The following is a 23,828-nucleotide window of genomic DNA, read 5'->3' on the forward strand; positions in this document are numbered from 1 at the left end:
ATCATATGTCCGCAAATATCGCGTAAAAATCTCTGAAATTCGGACACAAGGTTCAGCGTCAATTCTTCTCAAATGGGTTTTTTTTGCGACTTCTGAAACGCCACAGAAAAAAAGTTATAGTGAAAATGCCACGATGACTTGTTTGGAGCAGCGAAACCCTAGAATCCAAAGCTTTGATACCAAATGTTATGAAACCAGCTCAAGAAAATATAGAAAAGAAAGATCAACGCCTTAGAATTCAGCCTCTTCGAGGGGGCAACCTCCTTTACATTACATAAATGAACAATTCTTGGATGATACAAATGAAAATACCTCCTTTCTATATATAGGAGTCTAAGTGGTCCCAATACAATCAAAGCCTACATAACAATAATATTGTAGGGCACAACAATAACAATAGTGGGCTTCTATGTGGCACAATAGTAACAATATGGGCACTACATGGGTACATCAATATAATAAGTGGGTTATACTAATAACAATAAGGGGTTACACTAGTAGTATAGGGGCCTAACATAATGCATCATGATTTTCTTTAGAAATAAGGTTACCTGTTGGTTCTTCTGATGAACAATCTTCCTTTGTTCTTCCTTCATGGATTACATGTATCTTATCCCATACTTCCTTTGAAGTTGCATAATGCATAACCCAATTTAATGTTGAATCAGTTATGCTATTAATGATATCACTTAATGCCTTACTGTTCTTTTGCATTTCTTCGTCTAATGGAAGACTTTGAGTGAAGCCATTGCATACTAAATACCAAACATCATGGTTCATTATATTAGACTTCATATTTTATTTCCATTGGTGATAATTATCAGTACTTAGCATAGGTACGCCATCATTGTTCATTATTATTTTTTTTGACAGGAACGGTTATGATGTATATATATTCATCCTGGCTTGAAAGCCGTAAATCTGGTTACATTGAAGACTTCTATGTCTCGGAGCATATCTCTGATAAAAATGAGAATGCTGTTAAATCTTGAAGTCTTTTCCTTTGATAGGGATTCTAGTTTTTCAATTTCAGAGATATTCCCCCACTTGAAGATACAAACAAATTTGTTTAGAAGCAGGCAGAAAAACATGATAGAAACCAGCTTATGGAATGGGTTCCCATGTTTCTTCTTCGTCTTTTATCTTGACCTCGGCAGATAGTAGGACTGCTTTGTTGGCTTCCTTGTCCGCCTGTTTGTTGTGCGTTCTCAGTACATGGAAATAATTCAGCTTCTGGAAAGCTTTTCCCAGGCCTTTGATTCTGGATACCAGTCTAGCTAGATTAAGGTCCAGCGCTGGGGAGTTGGAGATCATTGCATTTATGAGGACCTGCGAGTCACCTATCACAATAGCTTCCCTTATGTTTAGCTCTTTGAGGATCTTTAGGCCTTGGAAGAGGGCCAAAGCCTCAGCTTGTATGCTGGAAGCATGGCCAAGTCCCCAGGAGAAGGAATGAATTTTTTCCCCCAGAGGATTTACCACAACACCTCCTGCTCCTGCTATGCCCGGATTACCCTTTGCTGCTCCATCAAAGAAGAGAGAGTGTCTTGAGTGCGATTTGAGCCAGTCATGGAATTCAGTTTCAGGTCTCCTTATTTGCCAGTCTTTAAGATTGGGGACATTTCTGACTGCTGGATGAAATTGCAGACCTAGGGATGAGCCCCAGTCAATGTCTTGTTGGCTGAGATTGGAGTCATCGTTTATTTCTGTCAAGCACTCCTTTATGAGGCATTTGATTTTGATTTCTAAGACCTTATGGTTCAGGCTGGCATTTCTGAAAATTCTTCTGTTCCGTTCAAGCCATATTTGCCAACAAATGATCTTTGGAAGAATGGCCCATGCAGTTTTGATAACCTGATTTTTGGGTGGCTGTCCGGGGTATCTGTTTGTCCAATTTGAGAAGAGATCTACCATAGTTCTAGGCAGAGGAAAGCTGGGATCGAAATTGTTGATAAAGGAGGCCCAGATCTGTATGGAAAAATTGCACTCAAGCATTAAGTGCAATTCTATTTCTGCATTTTCTGTGCACAACGGGCATCTGGAGGGGCCATGAAATCCTTTCCTCTGCAGAGAGTCATAAGTTAAAATTCTTCCATGGTAGAGGGTCCAAGCGAAGAAGTCGATCTTGGGCAAAGATGGGACATGCCAGACTCCCTGCCAAGGTGCTGGGTCAGGGGGGACGTGTGGCTTCTCGATCAGCTTGGAGTAGCCTTTAGAAACAACGTATCCACCTTCCTTCAGCCCCCATCCTTTCGTATCTTTTTTCTTCATATGCGTGGGAGCCAGGCCATGAAGAAGATCCAACAGAGCGTTCCAATCACTTGACAACTGAGCCGGAATTTCGATTTTTTTCCAGCCTGCCCATATGAAGTCGCTCCATTGGGAAATGTCCCACAACGAGCTCATTCCTTCTCTGTTCATCCAGCAACGCAAATCGTTTAGGGAGGCTCTGTCTTTAATTGGATCTCTGTTCATAATTCTATCAGTCCATATGTTGATTTTTTTCCCATTTCCTGGGATCCAAAAGGAGTGCTCTTTGATCAAGGAAGCCGCTTTTGCATACAATTTAAGGAAGGATGAGTTTGGTAGCTGAGCCACGTTTTCAAAGCAGCGAGTGCGTGGGCCTCTGAGCTAGTTGGGCCCAGCCTGGCTTGGGCGCGATGATCCTCCAGACAACCTTGGCTACCATAGCCACATTTTGCTGACTGAGATTCTTGAAGTTTAGCCCGCCCTCTCGTAGAGGCTTGGAAATGGTTTCCCAGCTGATAAGGGGAATTTTTTTTTCATTCTGTTTTCCTCCTTTCCAGAAGAATCTGCGTATGAATTCTTCCATCTTTTTTAATATGGATGTCGGAGCAAGGAGCCCAGTGAATTGAAACAGAGGAAGACTGAAGAGCACAGATTTTATTAAGACCGCTTTGCCAGCAGCGTTGAGCCAGGAAAAGCCCCAGGCTTGAATTTTGGATTTGAATTTCTCAAGCTGAGGAAGCCAATCTTTAACTGAGTGTTTCTTATGGAAAACAGGAAGGCCCAAGTATTTGAATGAAGTCCATGCAGAGGAGGCTGCGAAGCCCAAGCATCTTGAAATAGCTGATAGAGTTCTGGGCATAGTGTTCCAACTGAAAATATGACATTTATTCTTATTTACCATGCTGCCTGAAGCCTCACTGAATTTGTCCAGCACAATTTTAAATTTGGAGGCAGAGGAAAGAGAGGTTGTGTCTAATAGCAGGGTATCATCTGCGAATAAGGGGTGGTTTAAGTTCTTAACCCTTCTAGTTATACACAGTCCGTTAATTTATTGGTCTTTCATCTTTTTATCTAGCAGAAAGCTGAGTATTGAGGCTTGGATGACAAATAGCAGGGGGGAGAGGGGACACCCTTGCCTAAGGCCTCTCGAGGCTTTGAAAAATTCAGTGGCTCTTCCATTTACCAGTGGGGAAATCCATGGCTCTGAGATGCATGCCTGGATCCATTTTATGAAGTTTGCTCCAAAACCAAATTTGCACATGGCTTTTAAAAGAAAACTATGATTTACTCGGTCAAAGGCATTTGCTAAATCGAGTTTGATCACCATACCTTGTTCCTTTCAAAGAAAACTTGAATGTATAGCCTCTTGAACGAGCGTGAAGTTGTCCACGATCTACCTACCCTGGATGAAGCCTCCTTGATTTTCCGGGATTATTCTGGGTAGAATGGGCTTCAGTCTATTAGCAATGACTTTGGTGATTAGTTTGTACCCAGTGTTGCATAATGAAATTGGGCGGAATCTGTTGAAGTTGTTGGTGCCTTTTTCCTTTGGTATGAGGGCTAAGAAGGTGGAATTTGTGCTGCCTCCTATTTTCTGAGTATTTTGTGACTTTTGTATCATTTTAAGAAGGTCCTTTTCAACAATCGTCCAGCAGATTTGGAGGAACCGGGAAGAGAAGCCATCTGGCCCCGGGGCCTTGTCCGGGTCCATGTCAAAGAGAGCCTTTTTAACTTCCTCTTTAGTAATTTTGGCCTCTAGAATCCCGTTCATACGGGGAGAGATAACTTGAGGGATGATGTCTAGCAGCTCTTGGTGGTGAAGAGGCCCCTGATCCTCACTGTACAAGTTTTGGAAATGAGAGAAGGCTGCTTTCTTAATGTCTGTGAATTCCTTGTGTGTGTCATTATCTTCCTTGATCTCAGAGATGGTGTTGAAGCATTTCCTGGCCTGGGCCTGCTTGTGAAAGAAACCCGTGTTCCTATCCCCTGCTTTGAGCCACAGATTTCGTGACTTTAATCTCCAATATTCTTCTTCAGCTAAGCAGGCCTTATGATATCTTTGTTGCAGCTGAGTTTCTTGATCTATCATCTCCTCTGTAACAGTAGCACTCTCCATGTGGGTTTGGTGAGAGACAAGAGAGTCTTTGGTGGCTTTCCTTTCTGATGTAGGATTGGACAGGGTTTTGGCCCAGCGTTTCAGAACTCTTTTTACCCTTATGAGTTTTTCCTCCCAGATGAAGAAGGGTGAACCTTTGACAGGCTGGCTCCAACAATCTTTGACTGTTTGCATGAAAAGAGGCTCCTTAGCCCAAAGGGGACTAAACCGAAAGGGGATAGGTCCCAGGTCTAGATGGGCAAGGAGCTCTAATTTTACAGGCTTATGGTCCGAGATGCTGCTAGCGAGGATGTGCATTCTGGGTTCTAATCCAAGTAACAGGAAAGAGCTTTGAATGAAAAATCTATCTAGCCTGGCAGCAATATGTCCAGGACCGACTCTTTTATTAGACCAAGAAAACTTACCGGATGAGGGCTTGATGTCTAGTAAGTCCCAGTCTTGCAAAAGATCCTCCGCCCATTCTCTTGCCGGGTCTCAGACTGCACTTCCTCCCCTTTTTCAGTCAAATGAAGAGTGAGGTTGAGATCTCCAGCAATGATTGTATTTTCCAGGTTTGTCAAGTCTGCCTGTCGTCTTATAGTGTCCCAACAATCCTTTTTCTCCCGGATGTTAATAGGAGAGTATACATTGAAAAGGCTGAAGGTTTCCTTTGTGTCTAGATTCTGCATTTTTAGCAGCAACCAGTGAGTGTTGCTCGCTTCAAAGATGACTGCGTATTTATTGGAGTTCCATAGTGTACCAATCCCTCCCGAGGTACCCCTGGCAGAGATTGCTCTTGCTTCACTTTTGGACCACAGATTTTTGCTTGCTTGCAGGAAGATTTTGTCTTCCAGCTTGGTCTCCTGGACTAGAAGTATGTCTGGAGCTTTTGTTCTTATTAAGCTTCTTATTGCTTCTTCCTTAACTTTACTCCCCATACCTCTGCAATTCCAGGAGATGACCTTCATTATTTATGTTTCTGGTGGGCTCCCTTGGAGCCTTGGGGCTGATTTTTCAACATCTTGGGCTTTGAAGCTAGCAATTTTTCCAAAGTTGGCTGGCTGCCCTGAAGCTTGTCTTTGTAGGTCTGTTGCTCTCTTTTTTCTTTGTCTGTTTTACGGCCTCTTGTAGATCTTCTAACCGAGGTTTGGGACTCTCCTATTTCTCCTTCTTCTTCTGACTCATCAGTTTCCTGCTCATCTTCCTCATCCTCTAAGGCCATGCCTTTGGGGTTTTCATCTTCTTTGGGGGAAGCTGATGGAGTGCCTTTACTTGGAGAGACTGGTTTTTGGGTTTCTTCCTCCAGTGTGTCTTCTGCCGGCTGACTTAGAGGATCAAATTTATTTTCTTGCATCTTTTTGGGAGGGGGACGCTGGACATTAACCTGGAGATTGCCTTTGCCAGAGGGTCCACCCTGCTTCTGTCCCTTGTGATTGGCTCTTGCTCGCTTGACTTGGTTCCAACCCTCTTCGTTCCCTTTCTCTGGCTCTACATTTGTCAGGCAATTTCTGGAAAATGCCCATAAATGTGACATTTCCTGCATTTGAATGGCAGCTGTTCATAATCCAAGATCTGCACATGAGATCAGCTGCCGACTTTGATTTTGATTGCCTCTGGTAGTCCCACCTCTAGATCTACCTCTACACAAATCCTGGCACAGTCGTACTGGTCCTTGTTGCTTGCCCGGTCTATGAATTTTCCGAGGGAATTGCCAATGTGCTTCAAGGAATCCCAGTTCCAGCAATGGACTGGAAGATTTGGGAGACGAACCCATACTAGAACAGCTTTGGGGACATCAACCGCCGGATCGAAGTCTGGGGTCCATTTGTTCAGATAGAGACCCTGAGGACCCATGAAATATGGCCCATTTCGAAAGGTCAGGTCTTTGTCTTCTTTGGAGGTAAATTCAAAGAGAAAATACCCTCGCCCTAGGAAGTATGAGGTTACACTTTGATTAATCAGGGGCGCCCAGTTCCTCTTAACCCATTGCTCAGTGGTTTTCGGAGAGGGCCAAAGTCCCGTGAATTGGCCAATGAGTCCGCGATCCGCCAGAGACAGTGCTACTTGAATGGGGGTCTCCGGAGGCAAAGAGATCTCAGGAATTTCATCGAGTTTCTTTACAAATTTTGATGCATCACTTCTTTTCTTCGGAGGCAAGCCGGCCAGGAGCTGATTGAAAGCATCAAAGGACGGATCAGGGGGTGGATCCATGTGATGGCCCAGTGACTCCATGAGATCTGGTCAGATGCCGGTTGCCACAGGGGCAGCCCTGCAACAACGGCCAAACCCTAGCCAGAGAGATGCTGGTTGTCTCGGATCTGAATCTGATCTTCTGCAGACAGGCCCGCAGCAAAGAGGAGCCGCAGAGCGCGGACAGGGCCGCAGGCTTTAGAGCCTGCAGGTTGCAGATCTCGTGGAAGGAGCCGAGGCTCTCAGGTTGCAGAGCAGCGCTTCGATCCCAGTCGTATCTTTAGCAGTCTTATATCGTTGTTCATTCTTTCTTACTTGCCTTGATCTTCTGAATTTGTTTTCTCTTTAGAATGCTTACTTTCACTTTTACCCATGAGTGCAAATTCAGTTGATTCACTATCATCTTCATTGTTGTCATTATTACATAGATAAGTAAATGGACTACAATTAGAACAAAAACCCATACCTGATAGTTCTTTGTTACCGTCTTCTTCATTCTTGATCAATAGAAAGTGGGGTGCTCCCAAAATTGAATATTTGTTGACATTTGTAACTATCACTGCATCTAATATATCATTGTCACTACCATAGTTTTTTGACTCCTTTCTTCGAGCTATCTTCTTCTTACCCATCATCCTTGATCCACTCTAAGCAGTTAAGCTTCAACTGAAGTGACCTGCTCTGATACCAATTGTTAGGAAAAATATCGGGGGGCGCAAGGGGGGGGGGGGTGAATCAGTGTTTTAAAAATCACTTAAACCTTTCAATTTTCTTATTTAGATTTCAGTACGCTATTGTCATTAAGTAAACTAGCATATGTACACAACTATGATGAAGGGAAACAACATATGTCCAATTAGCTAACTTTTAATATATTTCACCATATGTTCTACTTTAACTAGTGCCATTACTTCATTAGACTTTAATTGAATAGTAACCATGAGTAGTAAGAGCAAAATAAAACATCACACATAAGCAACAAATCAACACATGAGGACACCATGAATTTTAGGTGGAAACCCAATGTGGTAGAAAACCACCGTTGTCGTCGTCTCTATCTTCATCTTTTATTATAAAGGAAAATACCTTACAATCTTGTACTAATGCAGACTCATACTAGTATGCAGACACCCACCTGTTGAAGGCTACAACATTCTCTCGTTCTTAAACACCCACTGGAAGGGAGATCCAACCCCCTGATCTCGTTTACCAACACCCATCGGAAGGGAGCTCCAACCCCATGATCAGATTCACCAGCTACCACTGGAAGGAAGCTTCGACTTCCTCACTGAAGGCTCCAACCCTCATCACCTCTATGGACCACGTTTCATAATATTTCATACTGGATCCACCAGATGCAAAACATTGACGTAGGAGCATCCTGCTCAGAATATTATTGTTCATTTGGTTGATTTAGGGGGTGATGTTTTTAATTATTTTTAGGAATCTTGTATAGATTGAGTGAGAAATCTATGTGTGAGGTTTTTAGTTGTGAAATATTCTCAACTATGTGAGAATATTAGGGATAATTGATATGGGTAATATCGTAAAGATCTTAGGTATTACAAGATCCTAGAATAAGAATTTGTTGAGTGAATTATGGAAAATATCATGGATTTAGTATAATCCATAATTATGTAATTATGCTATAAATGTAATCCTGCGAGGAGAGTGTGAGGGACAGAAGTTACTGAGTGTTAGAGATAGCTAAGTGGCAGTGAGAATAATCAGAGCACGAGGTGTTCTGTATATTTATGTAAATACTGTTATGATTGAAAGAAGTTTGTGTTCAAAACATGTTTCTACGTGATCTTTTATCATGTGATTTGCTTTCGTTGATCCTTTAAATCATAGGCTGAATTTCTGTTAAATACAGGAAATTGTGTGTGGAGTTTGTTGTTTAATGATCGCCTGAACAAAGGTGTTAAGTTGTTGATCATTGATTGAAAGCGAAAAAAGACTAAATAACTTGGCGGAAGCGCTAATTCTGGCGGAAACCTGACGAATTCACGAGAAACCCAGAAAGAGATCAGAACCGTCCGATCAACAGATCTGTTAGATCTAATGGTTATCGTGTGCTAACAAGTGCAGATGATAATTCCAAAAACGAACGTGATAGTTTATAAAATTGAGTTAATAGCTCAATTAATTGTGACCGCCCGCTTGAAAAGCTTAGATTCGACGGTAATCGCGTCGGAAAATGAACGAGGTTTAACCCAGATTTCGGACGTGATATCATATGAACTGTGATTTAATCCAGTTGAGTTCTGGATCGATCGTATCCGTTCATTGTGAATGGACGAGATCCAATGGATATTGCTCTGGAAGATGTGCACTGGTTAATTTAGAATTCGGACCCGAGAAAGTTATGAACTGGCATTTTATTTCCTTTCGGTTCCGTGGGTAAAAGTAAAGGTTTGCCATATATCGAGAAATTTAAATAGTTCTGCTATTTTAGCAGAATAGCTTAATTTGGAGTCCACGCAAGAGATCGGGGTTTGATAGTTAATTAAACAGGGGTTTAATTAATTTAATTTCCGGGATTTGTGTTCGATGCAGTTTCGCTGCATAAAAGTGGTATCAGAGCATAAGAAGAGTCAGTTTTAGAATTTGATTGAGGTAAATATTTTCTTTTATTTGAGTTTGAAGAATTAGCGAAAACGAACATGGAGGAACTTAGGAAAGGTTCAAATAAATGTCAGATGAGTCATGAAGAGCGTAGGATAAGTATTGCAGTGATGAGAGCAGAGTTGGATATACTACAGGAATGGTTTCAAAAGAAAGTGAATGAAGACCGAAGACATGGATGGAGAATAAGGAAACGGGTCAAGTGGAATCAACGTTTTAAAAATCACTTAAACCTTTCAATTTTCTTATTTAGATTTTAGTACGCTATTGTCATTAAGTAAACTAGAATATGTACATGACTATGATGAAGGGAAACAACATATATCCAATTAGCTAACTTTTCATATATTTCACCATATGTTCTACTTTAACCAGTGCCATTACTTCATTAGACTTTAATTGAATAGTAACCATGAGTAGTAAGAACAAAATAAACCATCACACATAAGCAACAAATCAACACATGAGGACACCATGAATTTTAGGTGGAAACCCAATGTGGCAAAAAACCACCGTTGTTGTTGTCTCTGTCTTCATATTTTATTATAAAGGAAAATATCTTACAATCTTGTACTAGCACAGACTTATACTAGTATACAGACACCCACCTGTTGAAGGCTACAACATTCTCTCGTTCTTCAACACCCACTGGAAGGGAGCTCCAACCCCCTGATCTCGTTTACCGGCACCCATCGGAAGGGAGCTCCAACCCCATGATCAGATTCACCAGCTACCACTGGAAGGAAGCTTCGACTTCCTCACTGAAGGCTCCAACCCTCATCACATCTATGGACCACGTTTCATAATATTTCATACTGCATCCACCAGATCCAAAACATTGATGCAGGAGCATCCTGCTCAGAATATTATTGTTCATTTGGTTGATTTAGGGGGTGATGTTTTTAATTATTTTTAGGAATCTTGTATAGATTGAGTGAGAAATCTATGTGTGAGGTTTTCAGTTGTGAAATATTCTCAACTATGTGAGAATATCAGGGATAATTGATATGGGTAATCTCGTAGAGATCTTAAGGATTACGAGATCCTCGAATAGGAATTCGTTGAGTGAATTATGGAAAATATCATGGATTTAGTATAATCCATAATTATGTAATTATGCTATAAATGTAATCCTGCGAGGAGAGTGTGAGGACAGAAGTTACAGAGTGTTAGAGATAGCTAAGTGGTATTGAGAATAAATCAGAGCACGAGGTGTTCTGTATATTTATGTAAATACTGTTATGATTGAAAGAAGTTTGTGTCCAAAACGTGTTTCTACGTGATCTTTTTATCATGTGATTTGCTTTCGTTGATCCTTTAAATTGTAGGTTGAATTTATGTTAAATACAGGAAATTGTGTGTGGAGTTTGTTGTTTAATGATCGCCTGAACAAAGGCGTTAAGTTGTTGATCACCGATTGAAATCGGAAAAAGACTAAATAACTTGGCGGAAGTTCTAAGTCTAGCGGAAACTTGACGAATTCACGAGAAACCCAGAAAAAGATTAGAACCGTCCGATCAACAGATCTATTAGATCTAATGGTTATCGCGTGCTAACAAGCGTAGACGATAATTCCAAAAACGGACGTGATAGTTTATAAAACTGAGTTAATAGCTCAATTAATTGTGACCGCCCGCTTGAAAAGCTCAGATCTAACAGTAATTGCGTCGGAAAATGAACGAGGTTTCACCTAGATTTTGGACGCAATATCATATGAATTGTGATTTAGTCCAGTTGAGTTCTCGATCGATCATAACCGTTCATTGTGAATGGACGAGATCTGATGGACATCGCTCCGGAAGATGTGCGCTGGTTAATTTAGAATTCAAACCCGAGAAAGTTATGAATTGACATTTTATTTCCTTTCGGTTCCATGGGTAAAAGTAAAGGTTTGCCATATATCGAGAAATTTAAATAGTTATGCTATTTTAGCAAAATAGCTTAATTTGGAGTCCACGCAAGATATCCGGGTTTTATAGTTAATTAAATAGGGGTTTAATTAATTTAATTTTCGGGATTTGTGTTCGATGCAATTTCGTTGCATCAAAGTGGTATCAGAGCATAAGAAGATTTTACGTGAAGTATGATTATTTGTCAGTGTTAGTCTTTATAATTTTTGTGCAAAGTAACAGCAGAGAAAGGTGATAAAATTTGCAGTGGCCTACAACAAGGAGTGCTCATATGGTTCCAGAGAAAAGAACCAGAGAGATGCTGAAAGACTGAGCTCGGAGGAGAGAAGCTTGGTGAGGTATCATGTAGCAGGGAGGACTTGTTACTACAGATGCTGATTGCAGCTCACAAGTTAAAGCTGTTAGAAAGACAAGAAAGCATATGACAAGGAAAATCAGAGGCACAGTGGAAGCAAAGGGAAAAACAAAGGAGCCCGTTTTAGAATTTGAGTGAGGTAAATATTTTCTTTTATTTGAGTTTGAAGAATTAGCGAAAACGAACATGGAGGAACTTAGGAAAGGTTCAAATAAATGTCAGCTGAGTCATGAAGAGCATAGGATAAGTATTGCAGTGATGAGAGCATAGTTGGATATACTACAAGAATGGTTTCAAGAGAAAGTGAATGAAGACCGAAGACATGGATGGAAAATAAGGAAACAGGTCAAGTGGAATCTATTGCAACAGAAATGGAATGCTATGTTGATGAACAAACTTGAACAAATACATATTTCTTTGTTGGAGAAGGAGAGACTCATAGGAATTGAGTCACAACAAAGAGGATTTGCTGAAACCCAGAAATCCCATGGTGGGAATTTGGTGCTTGAAGCATCAAAAGAGACCGAAAGGTCTGATATTTTAAAAACTGATAGTTTGTCTGTGAATGCAGGTATGGTACTAAATAAGGAATTTGTTTCTATAGAGACAACTAATGACCATTGTTATGATCAAGAAGTCTTTTGTGAACCTGAAGGAAATTGGGATGATTGTTTTTCATTCCATGAAGTTGAGTTTGCAGCTCAATTGGAGAAAGAAGCAACAGACAAAGAGCCAGAGGCCGAAGAAGTTGAGACCAAAGAAACTGTAACAAAAGGAGGAAAGGAAACCATAGAGAACATCAACTGTGTTGATGTGATTAACAAAGAGGAATTACTCTTAGAGTATGGTGGATAAAATTGCTTTACATATATACAGAATTTGGTTGACAGTTCGAGTGATGATGATGGAGAACTTTCAGATTTAGTTCTTACTAATATGAGCATGACAGAGTTACCTGGCTATAGGTGCAAACGATGAACCAGTTCGAGACTTGTTCAAAATTTGGAAACCAGGAAAATGGGTATTCAAGTTTCCACATGCAGTTCACAAGTCTATATTTCCAGAGCAAAGGATGATGAGGTATGTAAAGTCGAGAATTATGTTTAATAATTCTCTGAAGATATTATTCTGCGAATTTAATGCCAGACTACATGATGAAGTTATTCCTTTGAAGGACCATCAACAAAATAGAGTTTGGAATCCTGGAGGTAGCAAGTCATTCAGACTTGTAGCTGTCACATTACTACAGAAAAGTGACAGACCTCATAGACAAGAGTCTATGATTTTTTTTCTACATCGGGAGTTTGATGCAGGAGCATCCTGCTTAGAATATTATTGTTCATTTGGTTGATTTAGGGGGTGATGTTTTTAATTTTTAGGAATCTTGTATAGATTGAGTGAGAAATCTATGTGTGAGGTTTTCAGTTGTGAAATATTCTCAACTATGTGAGAATATCAGGGATAATTGATATGGGTAATCTCGTAGAGATCTTAGGGATTACGAGATCCTCGAATAGGAATTAGTTGAGTGAATTATGGAAAATATCATGGATTTAGTATAATCCATAATTATGTAATTATGCTATAAATGTAAGCCTGCGAGGAGAGTGTGAGGACAGAAGTTACAGAGTGTTAGAGATAGATAAGTGATAGTGAGAATAAATCAGAGCACGAGGTGTTCTGTATATTTATGTAAATACTGTTATGATTGAAAGAAGTTTGTGTTCAAAATGCGTTTCTACGTGATCTTTTATCATGTGATTTGCTTTTGTTGATCCTTTAAATCGTAGGCTTAATTTCTGTTAAATACATGAAATTGTGTGTGGAGTTTGTTGTTTAATGATTGCCTGAACAAAAGGCGTGAACTTGTTGATCGCCGATTGAAAGCAGAAAAGACTAAATAACTTGGTGGAAGTGCTAAGTCTGGCAGAAACCTGACGAATTCACGAGAAACCCAGAAAGAGATCAGAACCATCCGATCAACAGATCCGTTAGATCTAATGGTTATCACATGCTAACAAGCGTAGACAATAATTCCAAAAATGGACGCAATAGTTTATAAAACTGAGTTAATAGCTCAGTTAATCGTGACCGTCCGCTTGAAAAGATCAGATCCGACGGTAATCACGTCGGAAAATGAACGAGGTTTAACCCAGATTTCGGATGCGATATCATATGAATTGTGATTTAATCTAGTTGATTTCCAGATCGATCGTAACCGTTCATTGTGAATGGACGAGATCCGATGGATATCGCTCCGGAAGATGTGTGCTGGTTAATTTAGAATTCGGACTCGAGAAAGTTATAAACTGGCATTTTATTTCCTTTCGGTTCCGTGAGTAAAAGTAAAGGTTTGCCATATATCAGGAAATTTAAATAGTTATACTATTTTAACATAATAGCTTAATTTGGAGTCCACGCAAGAGATCGGGGTTTGATAGTTAATTAAACAAGGGTTTAATTAATTTGATTTCCAAGATTTGTGTTTGATGCAGTTTCGTTGCATCAAACATCAAACCTGTAGGCCACTTTTCATCATATTTTCATACTGGACCCAAAACCATCATTTAAGCCCAATATCAAATAACATTGCTGAAACCAATCACCGCATCAAATTACTTAATCACTGAACCAATCAGATCACTAAATTTCTACCATTTCTTGCAACTGAATCAAACTAAACCATAACAAATATAAATTATCAGATACATCAATATACCAAGCCAAGCATTATTACCCGTCACAGAATCCAACTGTTGCTATTGCAAAACCCTGATTAACCATATGTCAGAATAGATACGCTAGTGTTCTAAGTCATACCCGAATATGTACGCGCTTTTCCTTAAGCATACCTGCGTACAGATCTCAAAATACTGAACAACTGAGTCTAAATCATTCTCACACTGAATCACATATTGAACCCATCACAGATCACTGACTGAGATACAGATCATCACACAGTAGCATCATCTCTAATCAACATATCATTCCATAACCAATTCAACCCAACCAGAATTGTTAAACACATATTATCATGTGAGAGACATCATTGATAGACAACAACAAACATAAAAAACCGATCAGACATCATTAACAACTCATACTGCAAAACCCTAGCAGATGTATGTGACTCATATAAAACATATCGGTGTATGTACACGATTATCATTCACCACACCTGCATATTGATTTGTCCATACTACAGAATATATACGCGACTACCTAATAGAGGGTCCGCGTATGTACGCGACTTCTCAGTGTAAAACCCGCGTATGTATGTGACTTCTCAATGTAAAACCCGCGTACATATCTATAATCACTGAGACATACCTTCGCTACAACACAACATCTGTCAAACCCAAGTCACTGCATGCAAACTATTAAATACACACATCATAATGTTATCATCACAAATCTATCAAATCATAAATAGATTATTCAATATGTGGTCATTTAAGATCTATTAGATCTAATCCATCTCCATGCTCCTTTAGATCAAGTCATTCATCAACAATCCATCATATGCACCTACTTAACACTTGATCTCCATCTCCTTATATAGTATAAGCCTTAGCCAATACCTTAGGCCAATCTTGTAGTAATGTTGATGGTATTCTTTGACGGGATCAAGTATCCGTTGTCTCGTTCATTACTATGGGCCAATACCATGGTAGAGACCCTGGTATTCATAATACCATGGTGCAGAAACTATACATGACTTCTCTTCATCATACCTACATATGTACGTGACTTTTCTTCATAGGACCCGCGTATACTTTCCAAAAATTCACCTTTATCATCCTTTTGTCTTTGAACTGATATTCCTTTGTCCATCCCACCTGTAGCATCTGCATAACCATCATGTTGACATATTTATCAAGTAGGTTGCTATCAAGGACACTCTTTATCCATTCTCTCTGTCATACTGCATAACCATCATTTTGACATCTTTATCCAGTAGGTTGCTATCAAGGACAACCTTTGTCCATTCTCTGAGGCACATTGCGTAACCATCATTCTAACATATTTATCAAGTAGGTTGCCATCAAGGACAACACATTAGTCATAATGCCAACACGGGGCAACCTCTCCTTATCCTCATGCTTCTCATGGAATCCATTCGTCAAGTCAAGTGGAGAGGGAAGCTCCATAGAAAACCTCTTCACCCCCCTTTTGGAAAAGCAAAATCTATGCTTTGACAAAGAACCCACAAATAATAAAAATAAATGCCACTGAGAACCTTGTGCCAATTGAACCAAGAAAACCTAGGATTCTTTCAAGTCTGTAAGAGAAACTAGAGGGCCCGTCGTGGAGAAGGCCATAACAAGGAGTTCTGACGTTGCCATGAACCAAAACCACTAAACCCTCGCAGACCTTTGTGGTGAAAAAGTGATATCCTTGAATGAAAATTGAGGACCATAATTCAATGAGAGAATCACCCTAAGACAATCAAGCACCTAGAAGCCGAGCGAGGATATACCCAACCAAAGAGCCAATTGTTAGTGCTTTGAAGCAACACAATTCTGCTAAAGGACCAAGACCCAGAGGTGGTGAAAAGAACCCCTTAAGCTCCAAACCAGATTGATAGGTAGAAAACCCAATTCCTAGGAACACATAGAAGCTAGCCAAACTCTTTTCGCAACCTCAAACCAAATATTAAGCCAAATATGATAGGCGTGGTGATAAAATTGACAAATAGAAAGTCATAATATGAGTCCAAATTGCAGAGAAAGCCTATTAAAATAGAAATACTGGAGCAATGGATAAAAAAACCAGATTAGGAGTACCTTAACCAAGAGCAAAAGCGAAAAAATCACACCATGCGATAGACCATTCTAGGGAAACCAACCAACATAACATCCAATTAAACTTGCAGTGTGAAAAAGTGTAGATATCTACCACCCTGTGGCATGATACTTCCCTACCTTCTCACCACCTTCCATTCTCTCAACAAAAATAACCAAAAGGCAGAGTGAGATATTTAGTTATCCCACAAGGAAAACTCACTTCCTGAGCCACATAATAATAAACACAACCCACATGACATTTTGATTACATGCCTAATACCACTTGTAGGGAGGGTCAAGCCTCTCATAAATTCATTGGATCCTAAGATGGGGGCTCATAGCCCTTTATTCGACACCCTCTACGTGCCCTCTCCGGGAATGAGACATGATGTAAATAGCATGGAATGAAACATGAAAGCACATGTTGGCAACCAAGAGCTGAGGGTGATAACGTTTTAATAGATATAAAAACTATGGGAAATGAAGCATGTCCAGCTTCGAAGAGAGGTAGCCCAACAACATTTCCTTCTTCGAATGAATATGGTACGGACAATGTGGTGAAAAACGGTACGAACAACGTGGTGGACAACTACAACGTGGGCACAATTGAAAACCCATGTATCAATGCCTCCAGCATGGTTTCCAGCAGTCACGACATAGATGATAAGAGGGGAAAAACCAGTAACAAAAATGTTGTTGCGGATGACAACACTGTTAAAAAAAAACCTGTAACGTCATGCACAGGTGATGCAGTGACAGATTTGGTGAACATGGTAACATTAGGTTCTTGCGTTGAGTCCTACACTGATTCCAGCAACCCCAATAATGTAAATTTCGTTGGTTCTTGCGTTGATTCCAGCACTCTCGGCAGTATTCAAACCTAGGAAACTATGACCAACAATGCTGATGACATAACAAGCATGGATGGGGTGAATACTACAACATGCTTTGACAATAAAGGTAGGGACAGCAAGAACATAGAAGATGAAAAACTTCCGGAAATTAATATAGGATGTAGATTTAATCCCCTAGTTAATGATACCAGAAATAATAATAACAATAACATTCAGATTGGCAGTGTTGATAAGACATGCGTAGATAATCAATTTAGGGAAAAACCTAAAAACTACGGTAATGATAGATCTGCTCTTAGTGTTTCCAGTAATCCCAATGTCCCTAAATCAAAACCATTACCTGATAAGAGAGTCATTAATCTCTCATCCTTAACGCTCACTCCTAAAGAAATTAATACGCTGAGCAAAGGCTTGGGATTTGCGGTCTCCCCCAGAACATTCCATTTGAAAGCATCATCTGTAACATTGAGAATGGGACTCAAGGCCTTTCATTGGATGATAAAGAGATATTAAGACAGGAGTGTTCCCTTGTTATGTTGAAATCTAAGCGGCCAAAGAGTAATTTAAATAAAGAAGGATGAGATGCTCTTAAATCACTTCACAATAATGAAAAGATAGTTGTACTTAAGGCTGATAAAGGAGGGGCAACTGTTGTGTTAGATAAGGAAGATTACATTCATAAGATGAATGAACATTTAAATTGTGGGAGTTATAGAAAAATCAACTCCAACCCCATTCCTAGGGTTATAAAACAAGTCAAGAATGCCATCATGGGAACAAACCTTGAAGATAAAATGAAAAAGAAGCTGATTCCATCCTGTGAGGTTATACCTCGAATCTATGGATTACCAAAAATCCATAAGGAGGGGGTCCCTCTTAGACCAATAGTCAACACCATTGGTTCTCCTACCTATGAATTAGCTAAGTATGTGGCTAAGATTCTGAAACCTCTAGTTGGTAACACAAACTCTTTTATAAAAGACTCAAATGATTTTGTAAAACTTATTAAGAATGAAAGGGTGGATAAGGATGATATTCTGGTTAGTTTTGACGTGGTTTCTTTGTTTACAAAGATCCCTCTAGATGAAGCTGTTCATGTTATAAAGATAGCCACAGATCCTGAAACAACGAAACTTGCAGAAATTTGTTTACGGTCCACCTTTTTCAGTTTTCAAGACCACTATTATGAACAAATATCAGGAGTCGCCATGGGATCCCTGCTCTCACCTATTGTCGCCAACTTATACATGGAGTACTTTGAAAGAAAAGCCCTTGACTCATACCCTTTGAAACCAACTTGGTGGAAAAGATTTGTTGATGACACCAACTTAAAATGGACTCATGGCAAGGCTAAGCTAGAGAGGTTTTTCAATCATCTTAACTCTATTTCTTCCAAAATCAAGTTTACTATGGAGCTTGAAGAAAATGGAAAAATCCCCTTTCTAGATGTCTTGATCAGTAGAAAAGAGGATGGTACTTTGGGACACCAGGTCTATAGGAAGAAAACACATACAGATAGCTATCTACATGCTGACTCATACCATCATCCATCACAAAAATTTGGTGTCTTAAACACTCTGGCTGTTAGGGCTCTCAGAATTTCTGACCCTGATCACCTAAATGAAGAAATTAAACACTTAACCTCTGTTTTCAAAAACATAGGATACAAGGAGTTTAGTATTAAGAAAGCTATAAAAAGAGCTCAGGATAAGGTCCTCTCTAGGGATCCTGGGGAAAACAGAAAAGAAAATTGTGGGAAAGTTTACCTCCCATTCATTCAGGGGATTACGGATAAGATTGCAAAAATTCTAAAAAAGAAGGACATAAACACTCAGTTTACAACATGTAGAACAATTAGGCAAATGATGAGATCAGTCAAGGATAACATAGATTATCAACAACTCAAGGGTGTGTACAAGATTGATTTCTCATGTGGCAAGAGTTATATCGGGGAAACAGGACGATCTCTGAAAACAAGACTTAAAGAGCACGGAGCTGATATTAAGAATGGGAGATCTCGTACATCAGCCCTTGCAGAACACTCATCCAAAACCAAACATCATGTATGTTTAGAAGACGCCAAAATCATTGCAAGAGAGGATCATTATCAAAAGAGGAAAATCAGAGAGGCCATCGAAATCATGAAATTTCCTCAGAACCTCAACAGGGACAATGGGAGCGAGATTAGTGGAAATTGGCTTCCCCTGATTAAACAAATAAATCCCTCCAAATCTTTTGTAGCTTAGTATCACTAGGTTTCTCCCCAATATAAAATAAAATTAATTAATAATAACCAATATAACAAAATAAAATTTATTCTAATGACTATAGATTATAGTAACATTAGTCTGATAAATTAATTTATATTAAAAATAATTAGAAATAAAAATAATTAGATTAAGAATAAATAAATTAAAATAAATAATTAAAACAAAAATAAATTAATACGGAAATAAATAAATTAATAATAAAAACTAAATTAATATATATAAACCTAATTAATTAAATTAATTAATTAGGTTTATATATATTAAATTAATTAATTAGGTTAAAATTAATAATAATAAAAATTAAATTAATATATATAAACCTAATTAATTAATTTAATTATTTAAATAAATAAATTAATTAATCAATTAAATTAATTAATTAATTAATTAATTAGCTAAATCAATTAAATAGTTTACTTATCTCATTAGTATCTATTAAAAATTAAAAATTAATTAATTTAAAATAATTATAATTAGAATAATTAAATTAAAATAAATAATTAAAACAAAAATAAATTAAAACTAAAATAAATAAAATAATAATAAAAATTAAATTAATATATGTAGGTTAAGTCGGCTTTCACTATTTAGGATTAATTAGGTTTATATATACACTGGTCGGAGGATTCTTCTCTCAAAGAACAATCATTCATAATCTACCATTTTTTGGTCCTGATGATGGACCCCCTTTGGGGTTCGAAACGTCGACATGATGAATATAATACTGTGGATAATCCAGATCATACTACATAAGACATGATGTAGTTTATAAAAAAAAAGCCCAAATTTAAATTCTTTTATGAATATCCGATGCAAGAGAAAATGCACACTTTTATGTAAGAGAATATGGTTAAATTCATAGAGTTGGTTTTTATCCATCATGAACTAAACTTAATATATGTTTCAAAACAAATTAATTTGTATAAATGTTAAATATACTTTATCATCTTTTTATGAATATAGTTAGATAATCTTATTGTTTATACATTTTATTGTAAAAGCTTCATAATTTTATAATTATATATTAATTTAGATTATGCTAAGTTTATATATTTATATGGATTTGTACTTATAATATTCTTTTTTAAAGAAAAAAATCAACCTCTTTTTCAGCCCAAGGGTTAAAGTGAGGTTGTTGGTACTAGACTAGCCCATAGGTATACTCACTTAAGAGTTCACAAAGCTCGAAGCCAATACAACAATATTTATATGCAAGAAGCCATTACAATAATATTTATCAGGGCATTATAACTCTTCATGTGAGTAGCAGAGACTTGAACCTGGGTGGGGAAGATAACAACCATTTTGCCATAAACACCCAAGATAACCCGAATTGACATTAAGTTTTTTGGGCATTCGGGACCACCCAAGGAAAGAAATTTGCCTCCTTCTTAGCCCGAAGTCAAGATAGAGGTTGCTAGTACTTGGCCATCCCATAATATAAATTCACTTAAGAGTACAACATAGTTACTCTATTCCAAAACTACAACATGTCAAACTATGAAACTTGAATCTAGGTACCCAAACTAAACTAATTAATAATACCGTTAGCATATAATTATAAGAAGATAATTTTAATTATATATAATTTAATTTTATAATCATATTGATTAAATATCAAATTTATTTATAAAAAGATAGCTTTTTAATAATCACTAATTATTATAATATTTTTATTTCACAATTTTAATTTTTAAAAAGTTCAGTACCTTATGAGATAATGTTGAGTGAAACAGGAGCAACTCCCATTGAAGCAATTGCTATGGTGCAGCTCATAAGATATCTAAAAAAAAATGGAGCAAATGAGAGTAGGTAGATGGCCTAATGTTATCTTCAATGAAGGCATGAGTGAAAAAAGAAAACATGGATGAAACAAAACTACACATGGATGCAAAAATGGAATATCTAAAAAGAATTGAGCAAATGAGAGTAGGTAGATGACCTAATGTTATCTTCAATGAAGGCATGAGTGAAAAAAGAAAACATGGATGAAACAAAACTACACATGGATGCAAAAATGGAATATCTACCTCAATGTTTGTCCCACAAATAGCAAGGAGCTAAAGGATTTTGTGATGGAGAAGTTTCGTAAAAAGATATGGGGAAAAGAGTTGGGTAGAAAGAATAAATATTACATTGAGGAATTACGTGTGATCTACAACAAAAATAGTTCATTGGAGCTGACATTTCGTGGAGGGCAAAGGTTCTTATTGCTCAATTAAGGACCAACTCGCATCAACTTCGGTGTGAAACATGACGGTGGAAAAGGCCTGAAGAAGCTTGGGAAAAAGGAGTGTGTACATTTTTCACGTCTAGGGTGTGGAATCAGAAAAACATTTTAATTTGGAATGTGATACATTCAAAGACATAAGAGAAAGTTATGAGAACATGTTAGCATCAATGTCTTGGCATTGTCTTTTTAGCATGGGGATTGTTGGAAGATTAAGCCAGCTCATTATCAATTTAAATAAAAAAAAAATTAAATTACAAAAAGCAAAAAATATGAAACTAATAGTCTTATAAACTATTTTAATCTAATAAACCTTAAGATATCATTTAATTCAATATATTATTATATTGAAAATATATTTTATTAAAAAAACACATCAACAAATATCATATCATTTGAATTCAACCAAAGCAAAATGACAGCCAGAAGGGTGGACGCTTCTGCGTGGAAGTGGTTTGGTAGAATAATTAATGGACGGCTCGAAAAATAAAAAAGCGTTATATAATCGAACTTCTCGGAGGAAATGCGTTATGTAATTGAACTCCACTGTGGAGAGCTGGGAATAAAGTCGGTTTGATCAGTTTGTTGATGTCGGGGAGTGGACGATGATAGAACCTGCAACCCCAACATCGATTCCAATAGCAATGTCTGTTGAGAGTGGGAGTAAGAGTAGAGGTGCCATCAACAATAGATCTGCTTCTTCTTCTTCATGGGTAGTGGCGGTCACGAGGATATGGAGGCTAGGATCCATCTACTTCAAAGGAGAGCAGAAGCTCAGAGCTTACTTCCTCCTATCCTCTGTTCTCTTTCTCTGTGCCATGACAGCAGGTAGGTACTTACTTGTCTCCTCTTTACCTGTGCTTATTGTTTTGTTCTCAAGTACCATGCTGGACAATTGTATTTTATAGGGGAGACAATCAGTTTTAGGAAAGTTGTTAATCTTTCCTTCCTCAGCCGCTTAAATTGAAAGGAAAAATTTATCCAAATACCATTCCTTGGTCTTTCAGACAATATACTGAGAAGCTGGTGCTCAATATATTGAGAAAATAACCCAAATATTGAGCGCACACACATATTGGGATTATTTGAGGGAGAAACCGTAAGTGGAAATTAATGCAAGGAATGTCATTCGAGAGTTGAGGACGTCCTCTCATCAACTCACTTGTGGTTTGGGAAGATTAAAGAAGGCATTATACCTAGTTTTATGGATTCTAAATTTATGACCAGATAAACAGCTACGGGCTATCAGGAAACTAGAAAGAAATGGAAAAAAAGAAAAATTGGAACAATGGAGATTTGGAGAAAGACAATTGAAATCAAATTAAAAACATTAGCCCCTGGGTGCAGTTCAGTTGGCTATGAACATGAAAATGAAGTATTATGTATTACAAGATTTCAGGTTCAAATCCCCCGAGTTTACCTGTGGGCCGTGTGTTGGGGGTAGTGTTATCAAAACCGGACTGAAACTGGTAGAACCGTCTAATCCGCTTGTTTGGGGCCAAACTGGTCCAGTTTAGTGTTTGGAACTGGAAATGGCCGGTTCGGTATAGAACCAACGAGTTTTGTCCTGAAACCAGCGGGTTCGGTTCCGGACAATTTGACAAAGACATTGGAAACGCAATTGTTTTTAAGTTTTTTTTTTTTTTTGGAGTGGGTTAACATAATATTCAAACCTATGGCCCTAGTATTGCTATGCAATTCATGGTAATGTTAAATTCTTAAAGTAAAAGTGACATTCTCTTTTATTTTTCATTTTCATCATTTTACTTAAATGTTTAACATTACCTTGAAATGACTCGGGATGTTTGAGAGTGGTTCCGACCTCATTGGATTTCAAATGGAGAAAATAGATTTAGATCTCACACAAAATCAACCAGACTTAATAGTTTTTTAGGATTTTAGGATTGGGGGGATTGCAACGTTTTCATTCAATTTTGTCGTGTATGGGGTATGGAACTATTATTTAATCAATAGCACCAAACCCTCTATGTACGTTGATGTTAGTGGCTTTGGTTTTTGAACTCCTTTATCATGACCTTACTAAAAATGTACCCATCACTTAAACATAATCTTGACTTGACATGCTATGATTTTTTGTATCTTATTTTAATGCTTGCAAGGTGATATTTATGCAGAAGATCCCAATATAGGCAATGATTTTGATAGTATGTAGGTATTTTCTATAGCATCATTTCTTTTGGATGCTAGAGGCCATCTAGAGCCTGTTTGTTGATGTATTTTTTATTCAGAGATGGATTG

General features: G+C 38.0%; 1 protein-coding gene across 5 annotated transcripts in view; it reads left to right on the top strand.

The window, feature by feature from the left end:
- Nucleotides 1–21,977: 21,977 nt before the first annotated feature.
- Nucleotides 21,978–23,828, top strand: part of LOC149218011 (uncharacterized) — a 240,105-nt gene continuing 238,254 nt past the window's right edge. For 3 of the 5 annotated variants that reach the window (XM_089383738.1, XM_089383734.1, XM_089383735.1), the window contains exon 1: nucleotides 21,979–22,397. In XM_089383738.1, coding sequence (XP_089239864.1) covers nucleotides 22,175–22,397 — 223 coding nt within the window. In that variant the 5' untranslated portion in view covers nucleotides 21,979–22,174. Of the gene's footprint in view, nucleotides 22,398–23,828 lie in introns of all 5 variants that reach the window. The other 2 variants (XM_089383737.1, XM_089383736.1) reach the window with 1 other exon arrangement.

Source organism: Pinus tabuliformis, chromosome Q (assembly GCF_031772625.1).
Source record: "Pinus tabuliformis cultivar Carrire ecotype Pingquan chromosome Q, CPIR1, whole genome shotgun sequence".
NCBI classification, from domain to species: Eukaryota; Viridiplantae; Streptophyta; class Pinopsida; order Pinales; family Pinaceae; genus Pinus; species Pinus tabuliformis.